General features: G+C 40.4%; 1 protein-coding gene across 1 annotated transcript in view; it reads left to right on the top strand.

Annotated features, from left to right (window-relative positions):
* The window catches only part of FAAH2 (fatty acid amide hydrolase 2), a gene marked incomplete at its 5' end in the record, with an annotated part of 204,888 nt that overhangs the window by 121,463 nt on the left and 65,377 nt on the right, over positions 1-18,048 (top strand). Inside the window, 2 exon segments of the mRNA XM_082377790.1 lie at positions 4,548-4,745; positions 14,172-14,254. Of these exon segments, the coding sequence (XP_082233916.1) occupies positions 4,548-4,745; positions 14,172-14,254 (281 nt within the window).

Here is an 18,048-nt window from a genome sequence, read left to right as displayed (position 1 = left end):
TTTCCTTATTTATTTTCTGTTTGGATGATCTGTCCTTTGGTGTATGTGGGGCTTTAAAGTCCCCTACTATTATTGTGTTACTGATGATTTCCCCTGTTATTGTTGTTAACACTTGCCTTATGTATTGAGGTGCTCCTATGTTGGGTGCACAAATATTTATAATAATTCTGTCTTCCAGCTCACTTATTCGTTCTTCTGCCTCATTTATTCTGTTATTGATTCCTTCTAGTGTATTGTTCATTTCATTATTGTGTTGTTCATCTCTGTTTGTTTGTTCTTTAAGCGTTCTAGATCTTTGTTAAACATTTATTGCATTTTCTTGATCCATGCCTCTATTCTATTTCCAAGATTCTGGATCATCTTTACTATCATTACTCTGAGTTCTTTTCCAGGTAGGCTGCCTATTTTGTCTTCATTTATTTGGTCTTGTAGGTTTTTACCTTGATCCTTCATTTGTAACATATTTTTTTGTCATCTCATTTTTTTTGATGGGTGGGATTGTGTTCCTGTCTTACTGATTGTTTAGCCTGAGGCGTCCAACCCTGGAGTTTGTAGGCTATTGGGGTGAGCTGGGTCTTGGTGCTGAGATGAGGACCTCTGGGAGACCTCACTCCAATGAATATTCCCTGGGGACTGAGCTTCTCTGTTAGTCCAGTGGTTTGGACTCAGAGCTCTCACCACAGGAGCTGAGGCCCAAGCCCTGGCTCATGAACCAAGATCCCACAAGCAGCACAGAGCAGCAAAAAAAAAAAAAAGGAAAAAAGAAAAAGAAAAAAACTGGAGCAGAACAATAACAAGGAGCAAAAAACTAAATAAGGTTAGAAAACTAGCAGATATGTTAGAAAAAATAAAAATATTGATGAAACAACAACCAGATGGTAAAACACAGCCACAATAGCAAAAAAGAGGGGGAAAAAGGCAGAAAATTCCCTTGGGGGTGGGGGCAGGGCTTAGGCTCAGCACAGCTTGAGGGACCCAGAAGTGCCTCTGGTCTCAGAGAGCAGAGGACAAGGTCCAGAACCCCAGCAGGCTTCCCAGGGCCTGAGTGGGTGGGGGAAATTCTAGGTCCCTTCCCCCGATCCTCTGATCCTGAGAGCCCCCACCCCAAGTCCACCTTTTCTCTTTTTTCTCCCACCACCCTCCTATGCTTCTAGGACCAATGTGACCAGAGGGGACCCTGGAAGGCGGAGGACCTGGCCTGGGTCCCCAGCGGGCTTCCTGAGGCCCGATTGGGCAGGGGAAATGTTAGCCGCACTTCCCCTGATCCTCCAAGCCCCCAAGGGTCCCTCCAGGCATGGGGATACCTCCCTTCTCCCAGCCACCCCTCAGGGGCGCCAAGCCTGTCCAGCCTCCACTTCTCCTCCCAGCCCCTTGCTCCCTCTCACGTCCTACCCACTCACTCAGGGGCTCATCCCAACTCCTTGGGTGTCGATGTCCCCCACCAGTGTCTGGTAGGCACCCTAGTTGTGGGGAGACACGAACTCTGCATCCTCCCACCCCTCTATCTTGACTCCAACCCCCTGCAATCTCCCCTGATTTTAATAGGGAAATTACCCTCTCCTCCAGCATACACACAGTATTTCTCATTTTTCACCTCTGGAACAAAAGTTAACTTATCCCATCTCTTTCCCTTAAACTTAGACTGTGTTTGTTTCTTTGCCTAGTACAAACAAATATAAAAAGCTATAATGCACTGGGAAGGCACTATTCAGAAGCTTTACATTCATATCTGATTTAATCTTCATTACACCATAAGGTAGCTGTTAATCTTACTTCACAGATGGCAAAACACACTCAAAGACATTAAGTGATTTGTAAAATGTCACAAACATAATGAGTGGTAGGTCTAGGCTTTGAATCCAGATATGCATGATCTGTTCTCCATCAGTGAGCATTCTCTATACCACAGACTCACGTAATGGTCATTTACAATCTAGATAACATATTAAAGGTGAGAAAACGAAATACTTTGGCAAAGACTGTCTCTGATAAATAAGGTTCACTCAGCTACAGATTTTGCTCAAAACTGTAAAGGAGCCTAGATTATGATGATCTACTCTATTAGCTGAGTTCACTGGACCCATAAGATATGCCTATCATGATTAACCTGCATTCCACTGGGTACTTTCAACTAGGCTAGAAGTGCTATGATGACACCTTCAGAATCCACCTGAGTTATGTAGGTGAAAAAGTGCCTGGAATGACTTTTACATTTCACCTACCCCAAGTCTTAAATGCCAAGCTAAAATTCTATCTTCAGCAATCATTCTTCATAAACTCACACCTTCAGCCTACAAAATGGTACTGACTGCATGCCAAGCCCTGTGTTGGGCTCTGACAATACAAAGATGAATTAGAATGACCCTGTTCTTCACGGAGTTCACATCTAGATAGGGAAGAGACATAAAAACCTAACATGTAAAGAGAGTGATATAAATGCTCTGATATTGTTAATCTGTGGAGTGTGGGATTACAAAAGAGCAGCACCAAACATATTTGGGAGTTCAGGGAAGACTTCCTGAAGGAGGTGGTACTTGTCCTGAGCCAGATGGAAAGGGAGTTGTGAAAACATATGCAAAGGTATGGAGGGGAGAGAGACTCTTCCAATAGTTGAGTTTGGTAGGAGTATAACATGTAAGTGATGCAGTGGGCTAGGGATGACGTACAGAGATTTTCAGATCCCCATTATTAGATCGTTGAATACCAGACAAAGTAGATGGGGCTTGAACCTGAAGAAAATGAGAATTCGCAGCAGAGTCACTGGCAGGGAAGTAATATGGTCAGATTTGTATATTAGAAAGAAAACTCTAAAGGAAGGCAGGGTGATCAGTTAGTTATTTGTAGGAGTTCATGAAAATGTCAGTGAGACCTGAGCTAAGGATGTGTCTGAAGGGAAAGGTATTTACTGGATTTGGTGACTATTCATGAGGATGACAGAGAAGGAAGAATCTGGGATGATCTCCATATTTTTGGCATGACTGACTGGGTGGATGAAAATGTCATTCATGAACCTGGAGGAGCAGCAGGTTTGGGAAGATGAGTTTTGGACTTTGAAGGAAACTGAAACATTCACATAGAGATGTCAAATAGGCAATGGATTCAAGTATTTGGAGTTTAGGAGAGAGATCTGGGCTAAAGATTTGACATTCATCAATACTATCTGTTTGTGATCTTATAAGGGTTAAATCATATGGATATAGATAATATGTATTGATATATGCTTGTTATTTAGTTGTTTGTTGAACATACTGAGTACACACAAAGGTATATTTACAACACTATTTTCACAGGTACCATTGAAATAAATTATAACAACTATCACTTATAATACACTATTTGCCATGAATTGTGCTAAGTGTGTGATTATCTAGTGTTTACCGTAACTTTTTGATGTAGGAGTAGTTACTCCAATGTTTCTTTCTTTTTTCTTTTTTGTTTTTTACAAGAGATAAGGAGGGACACTACATAATGATCAAGGGATCAATCCAAGAAGAAGATACAACAATTATAAATGTTTATGCACCCAACAGAGGAGCACCTAAATACATAAGGCAAATGCTAACAACCATGAAAGGATAAATTGACAGTAACATAGTAATAGTAGGGGACTTTAACACCCCACTTACACCAATGGTCAGATCATCCAAACAGAAAATAAATAAGGAAACATAAGCTTTAAATGACACTATAGACCAGATAGATTTAATTGATATTTATAGAACATTCCACCTGAAAGTGGAAGAATACACTTTCTTCTCAAGTGCACATGGAACATTCTCCAGGATAGATCACATCTTGGGTCAGAAATCAAGCCTAGGAAAATGTAAGAAAATTGAAATCATATCTAGCATCTTTTCTGACCACAACGTTATGAGATTGGAAATCAATTACAGGAAAAAAAAAACTATAAAAAGCACAAATACATGGAGGCTAAACAGTGTGCTACTAAGTAACCAAGACATCACTGAAGAAATCAAGGAAGAAATAAAAAAAAATAGAAACACATGACAATGAAAACATGATGACCCAAAACCTATGGGACACAGCAAAAGCAGTTCTAAGAGGAAAGTTTATAGCAATTCAATCTCACCTCAAGAAACAAGAAAAATCTCAAATAAACAATCTAACCCTACACTTAAAACAACTGGAGAAAGAAGAATAAAGAAAACCCAAATCTCTTGTAGGAGTAGTTACTCCAATTTTTCATATGAGCAAGCTGAGTACGGGAAAAAGTGTAAACTGGCCACGGCCATCTAGTGGCAGGGTTGGGAACTTCAAAGTCAGTGTTATATCTCATTTTCTACATTAGGTTACACCAGCACTAACAAAGGATTGCATTGCACATAAGCAGTTGCTGGGAAGACAACTCTGCCTCCATCTCTGGCCCAGAGACCAGCTGGTGATGACATACATGATCCTGTGGAATCGTGGGTAGATACTGAACTTGTAAATGAAACGATTTCTAAACACTTCCTTGCTTAGTATTTTCTTCGCCTTTTGCCTGGGGTGCATGCATCCCTCAAGCACTAGGACCTTGTGAAATCTAGGCTGCTATAGCACCACTGTTCACAGTCAGAATCCAGTTGCTGCTCCTGCAGGTGGTCGGCTTTCTTCTTGGCCTTGTAGGCCAAGAAGCTCGAGCCTTTGGCAGCCCCAAGTTTCACTCAAGCACCCCAAGGCCTGTGACTGATCCATTACTCCTGCTTTTGGGGATGCAGATGGCCAAGCTGATCCAACAAAGGAAGGTGAGAGTGCAACGCTGGCTGATTCAAAAGAGGGTGGAGGGACAAGTCTTTTAATGGACAACTCCAGGAAGTTTAGTGGTGGTTGTTGTTGTGGTAATGAGTTTGGGCTTGGTGGAAATCAATTTCCTTTCTACCCTCTACTAGGGAGACCTAGGAAAGGCATTCACTGAGGAAAAAAGAGACTTCTGGGAGTTGTAGTATGCGTTTACCCAGAGCATTTGCTGTGGGCATCAGTTGGACTATTTTGGCACCCTTCGTAGTCCTTCCTGTCCATTTGTCCTGTCTGTGAGTAATAATTGTGTGGGACTAAATCAGGTGCGGTTTACAAACTGATTTTTAGTCATGGAATCTCCCTCTCACCCTCTCTCTCTTTATCAATTTCTTTCAGTCCTAGGTCTACCTGATGCTTCTTTTCTAAGGAACTTTTTAATTAAAAAAATGTACTACCTGCATTAGGATAATAATAGCATGGCAGATCATAGTACATGTCAAATATGGTGTTGGGTACTTAAACATATTCTGTCTCACTGATGCAGTTATCTAGGTAATATCCTCATTTTACACATGAGGAAACAGGTAAAAGGATTTGCACACATACACAGAAACAGGTGGAAATTCTTAATCCAAAGATTTAAGCATCTCAAACAGTTGTTTTCTCTACACTTGTTTAGGCAGGAGTATCCATTTCTGTATCATATGAATAGCTAGTTCCCTAGAGGTACTGGACTATAGTCTAGTATTCTTTCTTGATTACCCTCTTGTCTTATCCCTTGGTTCTCTCAATTGCTTTAACTCATTGCTTTATTACGAAAATCTAGAATGTTTATTCACACCCCTGGTAAACTTTCAGTGACGTGTCGTGGTGTGTTCCTATATCCCATTCCAACCCTCTATCCTCCATGCCTGCTTTTGCTAACAGTTGGTGAGACAGTGAGATATAGTAGAAGACAGTAGGCTTCAAATTTTGGTCTACCTCTCTATAGCTATGTGAACATGGAAAAGGGTTGCCATGAAAATTACAGATTATGCCGTATCAAGCACCTGGCACAGAGTAGACTGTGTAGCATAGTGACTAGGATGGAGTCCAGAACCATACTGCGTGAGTTTGGAAATTCTGGCTCTCCTGCTATGTAGCTATGCAATCTCGGAAACATTCCATAACATTTTTTTAAAGGAATTCCTTTATTTTTATTTATTTATTTATTTATATTTGGCTGTGTTGGGTCTTCGTTTCTGTGCAAGGGCTTTCTCTAGTTGCAGCAAGCGGAGGCCACTCTTCCTCGCGGTGCGTGGGCCTCTCACTATCGTGGCCTCCCTTGTTGCGGAGCACAGGTTCCAGACGCGCAGGCTCAGTAGTTGTGGCTCAGGGGCCTAGTTGCTCCGCAGCATGTGGGATCTTCCCAGACCAGGGCTTGAAACCGTGTCCCCTGCATTCGCAGGCAGATTCTCAACCACTGCACCACCAGGGAAGCCCCATAACATTTTTTAATGTATTTTTTTAAACATCTTTGTTGGAGTATAATTGCTTTACAATGTTGTGTTAGCTTCTGCTGCATAACAGCAGATATGTATATATGATATACATATATTCCCATATTTCCTCCCTCTTGCATCTCCCTCCCACACTCCCTACCCACCCCTCTGGGTGGACACAAAGCACAGAGCTGATCTCCCTGTGCTATCTAACTGCTTCTCACTAGCTATTTTACATTTGGTAGTGCATATATGTCCATGCCACTCACTCACTTCGTCCCAGCTTACACTTCCCCCTCCGCATATTCTCAATCCCATTATCTACGTCTGAAACTTTATTCCTGTCCTGCCCCTAGGTTCTTCAGAACCATTTTTATTTTAGATTCCATATATAAGTATTAGCATATGGTATTTGTTTGTCTCTTTCTGAATTACTTCACTCTGTATGATAGACTCTAGGTCCATCCAACTCACCAAAAATAACTCAATTTCATTTCTTTTTATGGCTGAGTAATATTCCATTGTATATATGTGCCACATCTTCTTTATCCATTCATCTGTCAATGGACATTTAGGTTGCTTCCATGTCCTGGCTATTGTAAATAGAGCTGCAATGAACATTTTGGTACATGACTCTTTTTGAATTATGGTTTTCTCAGGGTATATGCCCAGTTGTGGGATTGCTGGGTCATATGGTTGTTTTAGTTTTAGTTTTCTGAGGAACTTCCATACTGTTCTCCATAGTGGCTGTATCAATTTACATTCCCACCAGCAGTGCAAGAGGATTCCCTTTCATCCACACTCTCTCCAGCATTTAGTGTTTGTAGATTTTTTGATGATGGCCATTCTGACTGGTGTGAGCTGATACCTCATTGTAGTTTTCATTTTCATTTCTCTAATAATTAGCGACGTTGAGCATCCTTTCATGTGTTTGTTGGCAATCTGTATATCTTCTTTGGAGAAATGGCTATTTAGGTCTTCTACCCATTTTTGGTTTGGGTTATTTGTTTTTTTGATATTGAGCTCCATGAGCTGCTTGTATATTTGGAGATAAATCCTTTGTTAGTTGCTTTGTTTGCAAATATTTTCTCCCATTCTGAGGGTTGTCTTTTCATCTTGTTTATTGTTTCCTTTGCTGTGCAAAAGCTTTTGTCTCATTAGGTCCCATTTGTTTATTTTTGTTTTTATTTCCATTTCTCTGGGAGGTGGGTCGAAAAGGATCTTAATGTGATTAACGTCATGCACTATTCTGCCTATGTTTTCCTCTAAGAGTTTTATACTCTCTGGCTTTACATTTAGGTCTTTAATCCATTTTTAGTTTATTTTGGTGTATGTCGTTAGGGAGTGACCTAATTTCATTCTTTCACATGTACCTGTCTAGTTTTCCCAGCACCACTAACTGGAGAGGCTGTCTTTTCTCCATTGTATATTGTTGCCTCCTTTATCAAAGATAAGGTGACTATATGTTCGTGGGTTTATCTCTGGGCTTTCTATCCTGTTCCATTGATCTATATTTCTGTTTCAGTGCCAGTACCATACTGTCTTGATTACTGTAGCTTTGTAGTATCGTCTGAAGTCAGGGAGCCTGATTACTCCAGCTCCATTATTTTTCTCAAGATTGCTTTGGCTCTTCGGGGTCTTTTGTGTTTCCATACAAATTGTGCAATTTTTTGTTCTAGTTCTGTGAAAAATGCCATTGGTAGTTTGATAGGGATTGCATTGAATCTGTAGATTGCTTTGGGTAGTATAGCCATTTTCCCAATGTTGATTTTTCCAATCCAAGAACATGGTACATCTCTCCATCTGTTTGTATCATCTTTAGTTTCTTTCATTAGCATCCTATAGTTTTCTACATACGGGTCTTTTGTCTCCTTAGGTAGGTTTATTCCTAGGTATTTTATTCTTCTTGTTGCAGTGGTAAATGGGAGTGTTTCCTCAATTTCTCTTTCAGATTTTTCATCATTAATGTATAGGAATGCAAGAGATTTCTGTGCATTAATTTTGAATCCTGCTACTTTGCCAAATTCATTGATTATCTCTAGTAGTTTTCTGGTAGCATCTTTAGGATTCTCTATGTATAGTATCATGTCATCTGCAAAGAGTGACACTTTTACTACTTCTTTTCCGATTTGGATTTCTTTTTCTTCTCTGAGTGCTGTGGCTAAATCTTCCAAAACTATGTTGAATAATAGTGGTGAGAGTGGACAAACTTGTCCTGTTCCTGATCATAGAGGAAATGGTTTCAGTTTTTCACCATTGAGAACGATGTTGTCTCTGGGTTTTTCATATATGGCCTGTATTATGTTGAGGTAAGTTCCCTCTGTGCCTACTTTCTGCAGGGTTTTTATCATAAATGGGTGTTGAATTTGGTTGAAAGATTTTTCTGCATCTATTGAGATGATAGTATGGTTTTTCTCCTTCAGTTTGTTAATATGGTGTATCACATTGATTGATTTTCATATATTGAAGAATCCTTGCATTCCTGGGATAAACCCCACTTGATCATGGTGTATGATCCTTTTAATGTGCTGTTGGATTCTGTTTGCTAGTATTTTGTTGAGGATTTTTGCATCGATGTTCATCAGTGATATTGGCCTATAGTTTTCTTTCTTTGTGACATCTTTTTCTGGTTTTGGTGTCAGGGTGATTGTGGCCTCATAGAATGCGTTTGGGAGTGTTCCTCTCTCTTCTATATTTTGGAGAGTTTGATGAGGATAGGTGTTAGCTCTTCTCCAAATGTTTGATAGAATTCACTTGTGGAGCCATCTGTTTCTGGACTTCTGTTTGTTGGAAGATTTTTAATCACAGTCTCAATTTCAGTGCTTGTTGTTTGTCTGTTTATATTTTGTATTTCTTCCTGGTTCAGTTTCAGAAGGTTTTGCTTTTCGAAGAATTTGTCCATTTTATTGGCATGAGTTGCTTGTAGAAGTCTCTTAGAATCCTTTGTATTTCTGTGTGTCTGTTTTAACTTCTACTTTTTTATTTCTAATTTTACTGATTTGAATCCTCTCTGTCTTTTTCTTGATGAGTCTGGCTAATGGATTAACAAGTTAGTTTATCTTCTCAAAGAACCAGCTTTTAATTTTATTGATCTTTGCTATTATTTTGTTTCTATTTCATTTACTGCTGCTCTGATCTTTACGATTTTTTTTTCCTTCTACAAATTTTGGGGGTTTTTGTTCTTCTTTCTCTAGTTCCTATAGGTGTAAGGTTAGATTGATTAATTGAGATTTTTCTTGTTACTTGAGTTGGGCTTGTATTGCTATAAACTTCCCTCTTAGAACTGCTTTTGCTGTATTCCATAAGTTTTCGATCGTCGTGTTTTTGCTGTAATTTGTCTCTGGGTATTTTTTGATTTCCTCTTTGATTTCTTCAACGATCTCTTGGTTATTTACTAACCTATTGTTTAGCTTCCATGTGTTTGTGTTTTTTACGTTTTTCCCCCTGTAATTGATTTCTAATCTCATAGTGTTGTGGTCAGAAAAGTTGCTTGATATGATTTCAGTTTTGTTAAATTTACTGAGGCTTGATTTGTGACCCAAGATGGGATCTATCCTGGAGAATATTCCATATGCACTTGAGAAGAAAGTGTAATCTGCTGTTTTTGGATGGAATGTCCTCTAAATATCAATTAAATCTATGTGGTCTATTGTGTCATTTAAAGCTTGTGTTTCCTTATTTATTTTCTTTTTGGATGATCTGTCCTTTGGTGTAAGTGAGGTGTTAAAGTCCACCACTATTATTGTGTTACTGTCGATTTCCTGTTTTTTAAGTGTTAGACGTTGCCTTATGTTTTGAGGTGCCCCTGTGTTGGGTGCATATATATTTATAATTGTTATACCTTCTTCTTGGATTGATCCCTTGATCATTATGTAGTGTCCTTCCTTGTCTCTTGTAATATTCTTTATTTTAAATTCTATTTTATCTGATATGAGTATTGCTACTCCAGCCCTCTTTTGATTTCCATTTGCATGTAATATCTTTTTCCATGTCCTTACTTTCAGTCTGTATGTGTCACTAGGTCTGAAGTGGGTCTCTTGTAGACAGCATATATATGGGTCTGTTTTTTGTTTCCATTCAGTGAGCCTGTGTCTTTTGGTTGGAGCATTTAATCCATGCACGTTTAAGGTAATTAGCAATTTCTATGTTCCTATTACCATTTTCTGAATTGTTATAGGTTTGTTTTTGTAGGTTCTTTTCTTCTCTTGTGTTTCCCACTTAGAGATATTCCTTTAGCATTTGTTTTGTAGAGCTGGTTTGGTGGTGCTGAATTCTCTTAGCTTTTGCTTGTCTGTAAAGCTTTTGATTTCTCTGTCGAATTTGAATGAGATCCTTGTTGGTAGAGTAATCTTGGTTGTAGGTTCTTCCCTTTCATCACTTTAAGTATATCATGTCATTCCCTTCTGGCTTGCAGAGTTTCTGCTGAGAAATCAGCTGTTAACCTTATGGGAGTTCTCTTGTATGTTATTTGTCATTTTTCTCTTGTTGCTTTCAATAATTTTTCTTTGTCTTTAATTTTTTTCAATTTGATTACTATGTGTCTCAGCGTGTTTCTCCTTGGGTTTATCTTGCCTGGGACTCTCTGCACCTGCTGGACTTGGGTGGCTATTTCCTTTCCCATGTTAGGGAAGTTTTCGACTATAATCTCTTCAAATATTTTCTCGGGTCCTTTCTCTTTCTCTTCTCCTTCTGGGACCGCTATAATGCAAATGTTGTTGCCTTTAATGTTGTCCCAGAAGTTCCTTAAGCAGTCTTCACTTCTTTTCATTCTTTTTTTCTTTATTCTTTTCTGCAACAGTGAATTCCACCATTCTGTCTTCCAGGTCACTTATCCGTTCTTCTGCCTCAGGTTTTCTGCTATGGATTCCTTCTAGTGTATTTTTTTAAATTAATTAATTACTTTTTAAATTTTTGGCTGTGTTGTGTCTTCGTTGCTGCTTGTGGGTTTTCTCTGGTTGCATCGAGTGTGGGCTACTCTTTGTTGTGGTGCATGTCTTCTCACTCTGTTCGCTTCTCTTGTTGCAGAGCATGGGCTCTAAGCACATGTGCTTCAGTAGTTGTGGCACTCAGGCTAAGTAGTTGTGGCTCACGTGCTCTAGAGCGCAGGCTCAGTAGTTGTGGGTCACGGGCTTAGTTGCTCCACAGCATGTGGGATCTTCCCGGACCAGGGCTCGAACCCATGTTCCCTGCATTGCCCGATGGATTCTTAACCACTGTGCCACCAGGGAAGTCCCCCTTCTAGTGTATTTTTTATTTCAGTTATTGTAATGTTCATCCCTGTTTGTTCTTTAATTCTTCTAGGTGTTTGTTCTTTAATTCTTCTAGGTCTTTGTTAAACATTTCTTGCATCTTCTTTTTTTTTGTTTTTAAATAATCTTTTATTTATTTATTTATTTTTGGCTGTGTTGGGTCTTCGTCTCTGTGCAAGGGCTTTCTCTAGTTGTGGCAAGCGGGGGCCACTCTTCATCGCGGTGCGCGGGCCTCTCACCGTCGCGGCCTCTCTTGTTGCAGAGCACAGGCTCCAGACACGCAGGCTCAGTAATTGTGGCTCACGGGCCTAGTTGCTCCGCGGCATGTGGGATCTTCCCAGACCAGGGCTCAAACCCGCGTCCCCTGCATTAGCAGGCAGATTCTCAACCACTGCGCCACCAGGGAAGCCCCTCTTGCATCTTCTTGATCTTTGCCTCCATTCTTTTTCCGAGGTCCTAGATCATCTTCACTATCATTATTCTGAATTTTTTTTTCCAGACAGTTCCCTATCTCCACTTCATTTAGTTGTTTTTCTGGGGTTTTATCTTCTTCCATCATCTGGTACATAGCCATGTGCCTTTTCATCTTCTCTATCTTTCTGTGAATGTGGTTTTTGTTCTACAGGCTGCAGGATTGTAGTTCTTCTTGCTTTTGCTGTCTGCCCTCTGGTGGATGAGGCTATCTGAGAGGCTTCTGCAAGTTTCCTGATTGGAGGGACTGGTGGTGGGTAGAGCTGGGGTTTTCTGTGGTGGGCAGAGCTCAGTAAAACTTTAATCCACTTGTCTGCTGATGGGTGGTGCTGGATTCCCTCCCTGTTGATTGTTTGGCCTGAGGTGACCCAACACTGCAGCTTACTTGGCTCTTTGGTGGGGCTAATGGTGGACTCTGGGAGGCCTCACGCCAAGGAGTACTTCCCAGAACTTCTGCTGCCAGTGTTCTTGTACTCACGGTGAGCCACAGCCACCCCTCGCCTCTGCAGGAGACCCTCCAACACTAACAGGTAGGTCTGGTTCAGTCTCCTATGGGGTCACTGCCCCTTTCCCTGGGTCCTGATGTGCACATTACTTTGTGTGTGCCCTCCAAGAGTGGAGTCTCTCTTTCCCCCTGTCCTGTTGAAGTCTGCAATAAAATCCCACTAGGTTTCAAAGTCTGATTCTCTAGGAATTCCTCCTCCCATTTCCGGACCCCCAGGTTGGGAAGCCTGACGTGGGGCTCAGAACCTTCACTCCTGTGGGTGGACTTCTGTGGTATAAGTGTTCTCCAGTTTGTGAGTCACCCACCCCGCAGTTATGGGAATTGATGTTATTGTGATTGCGCCCCTCCTACCATCTCATTTTGGCTTCTCCTTTGTCTTTGGATGTGGGGTATCTTTTTGGTTGATTTCCAGTGTCTTCCTGTCCATGATTGTTCAGCAGTTAGTTGTGATTCTGGTGCTCTCACAAGAGGGTGTGAGTGCACATCCTTCTACTCCACCATCTTGAACCAATCTCTCCCCTACTCACATTCTTAACCCTTGGCTTAGGTTTGTCAGATTTAGCAATTAAAAATATAGGACACACAGTTAACTTTCAGTTTCAGGAAAGCAACACATGATTTTTAGTATAATTATCCCCATGCCATATTTAGGGCATACTTATACTAAAAATTATTCACTAGTTATCTGAAATTCAAATTTAACTTAGCATCCTTTATTTCATCTAGAAATTGTGTTTTAATGTGCTTTTATGTTTCTGCTACTCAACTCCTGGGTTTGCAAGGGTGATATATAATGTTGAGGTTCAGGGTATTACTATAGCATGATGTCTATTACTGTTTATTTAATAGAAAAAATACTCACTAGTTGAGTGTATATATATATATATATATATATATATATATATATATATATATATAATATCTATGAACTCCAATTTCTATTTACTTTGTTAACCAAGAATTCCTAGACTGGAGACCTGGCTGAAGCAAAAACAAAGCGCTTTTATTTGGGCTTTGTTAAGACTGCAGCTGGGGAAGCACAAATCCAAGAAAGCACTTGAATAGTGTTCTGCCATACTACAAAATGGAGGAAGCTTATAAAGTCAAAAACTGCAAGGTCACATTTAATTATATAAATTGTTTGTCAAGAACGACAGTTGGAACTCACAAGAAGTAAGGGTGCTTGTTAAGCAAGTGTTGGTTGAGCTTTTGAAACAATAATGATTACATAGTTGTGAAACGGGGGTGGGAATTTTGAAACTACATGATTGCAGCTAGCAGCTGCTAGCTGATGCTGTTTTGAAAATGGCTGGTGGCTGGTGGTGTCCTTGAGTTTGATACAGTTCAGAAAGCTCAAGTTCTCAGTGATGCAGGAATGTCTGAAATGACATCTACAATGCCTATCTTGCTCCATTTTGGCTGCTGGAAACATAGTTACTCCGTTTTGATTTTTAAATGATCTTAAATATGTCATCAACATAGAGGGGAGTTTATGCTTTTTATCTCTACTCATTATTCAGAGCCTTCTAGTACTGGTGTACTTCTGATTTCTTAGCTTCAAAGTAGACATCTTTTACCCCCTCACAGTGGACTGCACTGGCTAATTCACTGAAGATGTCCCAAATGCAAAGTGATTGATGCACATACCAGACTTTCATTAAATACTTGTTGAATGGATGAATTGTTCAGTAAATAAACGCCCACTAACTAAATTATTGTATTTTTCAGGTGAAATGCATAGATGTTGTTCAGATTTTTATCAACAGAATCAAGGATGAGAACCCAATGATCAATGGAATTATCAAGTACAGGTGAACATTTTTACTCTCTCATGGTTTTCATTTATTGCTATTGCCATGCCATCTTGGTGTATTTCCGGGACTCATTTTCTTCCGATTCCTTCCTTTGATTTCCCACTGGGACCTGCCCTGACTTCTTTTTTTTTTTAACATCTTTATTGGAGTATAATTGCTTTACAATGGTGTGTTAGTTTCTGCTTTATAACAAAGTGAATCAGTTATACATATACATATGTACCCATATCTCTTCCCTCTTGCATCTCCCTCCCTCACACCCTCCCTATCCCACCCCTCTAGGTGGTCACAAAGCACCGAGCTGATCTCCCTGTGCTATGCAGCTGCTTCCCACTAGCTATTTATTTTACATTTGGTAGTGTATATATGTCTATGCCACTCTCTCACTTTGTCACAGCTTACCCTTCCTCCTCCCCATATCTTCAAGTCCATTCTCTAGTAGGTCTGTGTCTTTATTCCCGTCTTGCCACTAGGTTCTTCATGACCTTTTTTTTCCCCCTTAGATTCCATATATAGGTGTTAGCATACTCTATTTGTTTTTCTCTTTCTGACTTACTTCACTCTGTATGACAGACTTTAACTCCATCCACCTCACTACAAATAACTCAATTTCGTTTCTTTTTATGGCTGAGTAATATTCCATTGTATATATGTGCCACATCTTCTTTATGCATTCATCTGATGATGGACACTTAGGTTGCTTCCATGTCCTGGCTATTGTAAATAGAGCGGCAATGAACATTTTGGTACATGACTCTTTTTGAATTATGGTTTTCTCAGTGTATATTCCCAGTAGTGGGATTGCTGGGTCATATGGTAGTTCTATTTTTAGTTTTTTAAGGATCCTCCATACTGTTCTCCATAGTGGCTGTATCAATTTACATTCCCACCAACAGTGCAAGAGTGTTCCCTTTTCTCCACATCCTCTGCAGCATTTATTGTTTGTAGATTTTTTGACGATGGCCATTCTGACCAGTGTGAGATGATTCAGCACTTCCTACCCTTTGTTGAGCTTTTCTATTTATATGTCTGCTTCCTCCAGTCTCCTATTGACTGTAACATGTTTGATGGCAAAGAATAAATTTCATTGGATTTTACATATCTAACATCCAGAAAAAGCCTTCATCATTGATAGCTTACTGAATTAATGAGTCTTTGATAGTGAATCTAATAAGAGAACCCTCCCTTCACCCTACACTTTCCAATGTGTATTTAGTATAGTAGATGGTATTTTGAAAAGGTATTATATATGTGACTTTTACATCTTAGTTGCCAAGTCAACCCTTTTTGAGAGCTATGAGGTATTAAAGGCACAAAACGTGGATTTATTTTCTATGACATCCTACACAGTGACTAGAACAGTTCCTATCATATCATGACATAGTGTGGCGTTTTCTGGGTCTCAGTCATTCATATACCATCTTTAGGATTTTTGTCTTGTTTGCACAGGAACTCTGTTGTTGTTGAATAACATACTTAATACAATTGAATCACTTGTATTAACTTAATCATTTTTGAATGAAAATTTATATTGCTACAAAAAATTGAAAACTGTAATCACTTGACATACATGGTTGCTCTATATTGACCTAAAATAAAACCAGACAGCCAGATATTTCTCCAGCAAAGATGGATTTATTTGGGACCAGGAGAGATTTGCAATTCAAGGTCTGCAACCATGGTGAGCCAAGTGCAAGCCCCTCACAGGACAAGGCTTTTAAAGAGAGGAAAAGGAATTTGGGAAGGCTATAGTGAACAAAGAGTTCATGGCTTTTCTTTGGCTGAGTCTTTACCAGGAAGAAGAGGAGTCTTTCTTCTCCCTGATGGGCTCTGCTATAGTTGCAGGGCATGACAGCTCCTCATTGTAGTCTTCCTACTCTATTTGATTGATGTTTCTGTTTATTAATTTATATATATAAATAAAATGAAAAATAGCCAGTATTGTGAAATTATAAACATTTAAAACACATTTATGAAATGCAAGCAGCACATCAAATGAATTTTTATCCTACTAGTTATTTTATACATGTTTTCTTATTTAATCATTTCAACTGCTTTTACAAAAATTAATGATTCCAGTGTTATAGATGTGAATAGTGTGACCCAGAGAAATTAAATTATTTTCCTCCGGTCACACAGCTGGTATGTGACAGAGCCATGATCCAAATATACAGACATCCAATGCCCAAAACCGAAGTACATAAAGTCCTTATGTTCCAGGAATTCTCCCTTGTCCCTTTCCTTTTTCTATGGACCAGCATTCCACTGGTCCCATCTTCCAACACTTTCAGCAGCTCCTCATACCAGAGATATTTCCCCAGATTTTGCACTGGGTTTTTTATTTGAACTGTAGTTTAGGGTTAAGTTGTTGACAGAATATGTCTTTAAACATTTGAGAAATAGAGGGAAATTCCATTATTTTTATTTCTCTATTACCATTTAAGTAGTATGAGTCATAAGGAGGGAGGTGTTTTGTTGCAGGGCTTGTTTATGTGTGTGAGGATATTAATAAAGTTTTGACAGAATTAAATTATTGTCCTTTGTTGAAAATGATGGTTTGGACTTACAAATAGAGTGGAGAGGTTGCTGGTGGGTAGATAGGAGGGATTGGGCCATCAGAAATTGAAGATTTGGGGGGCAAAGGAAGATGGCAAAATAGGAGGAGGAGGTGGAATTCATCACTCTTAAAAAGTACATCAAGAATACATCTACAAATGGAACAATTCTCATAGAACAACTGCTGGACATTAGTGGAAGACTTCAGACACCTAAAAGGACAAGAAAAATCCCCACACAACTGGGTAGGATGAAAGAAAGGAGAGAAAAAGAAAAGAGGAATCAAAAAAGGGACCAGCAACCCTGGCGGGAAGCTGAAGGTGAGGGGAGGTCCCCACACTCTGAAAAACTCTCTCATGGTGGGGAAATCAGCTGGGACAGCAAAGGACCTTTCAGGGATCTAAGGAGAATTCAGCAGATGGTCTGTGGAAGGCAGGACTGCACACATGCTCTACACCACAGCTCTGTGCATTCCATCCTGAGTCGTGAGTCTACTGTCGTGGAAGGGACTGGGTGCTGGAAAGTGGGGCTTAGAGCATGGACCTATGGAGGGGACAGCTGTTGGCTGTGAAAAGACAGCCTGAAGGGAAAGGAATAAGGAGCTCCACAACCAGGAAAGTCTGCAGAGAAAGCTTGGGACACCATAGAAGCAAGGTGTCATTGTTGAGTGGTGCACAAAAGGTGGAGCTGCCATTACAGCCCCTTTCCCTGCCCACTGCCTTCTTGGACCTCTGTGGGCACTGGGAGGGGCTCTCATTTGAGCAGGCCTGCCCACCCCTCAGGCGGGGGTCTCCTCTTTCCATGGGTTCCGGGGTCCTGTGTGCCACTCATCCCAAAGCCTCCTTGGGTATCAGCACTGGGCACCCCTACCTGCGACGAGAGTCCACTGATGGTGGCAGGGGCTGAGTGCTAAAGCATGGGGTTGGGAGAATGTATCTGGGGAGAGGAGTGCTGTTGACTGCACGGATACAGCAGAGGGGAAGGGAGTGAGGGCATGTCCAGCAAGGAATATTCCTAGAGGAAGTGTGGTCTGCCTAGAAATGAGGCCCCATTGTTGAGAGGTACATGGTGGAGGCAGGGCTGCCACCTGACCCCCCATGACAGCTCCTGCCTCCACAGGCACTGGGAGGCATTCCCACCAAAGCAAGTGCACCACAGTCTGTTACAAGTGCCTGCTGGTTCCACCACCACAGGCAACTTACACACACCCCAATTGTGGCCTCCGTACTTCTCCT

The sequence above is a fragment of the Balaenoptera borealis genome, assembly GCF_965194805.1.
Source record: "Balaenoptera borealis genome assembly, chromosome: X".
NCBI lineage: Eukaryota > Metazoa > Chordata > Mammalia > Artiodactyla > Balaenopteridae > Balaenoptera > Balaenoptera borealis.
This window is presented reverse-complemented; position numbering and strand designations above follow the sequence as displayed.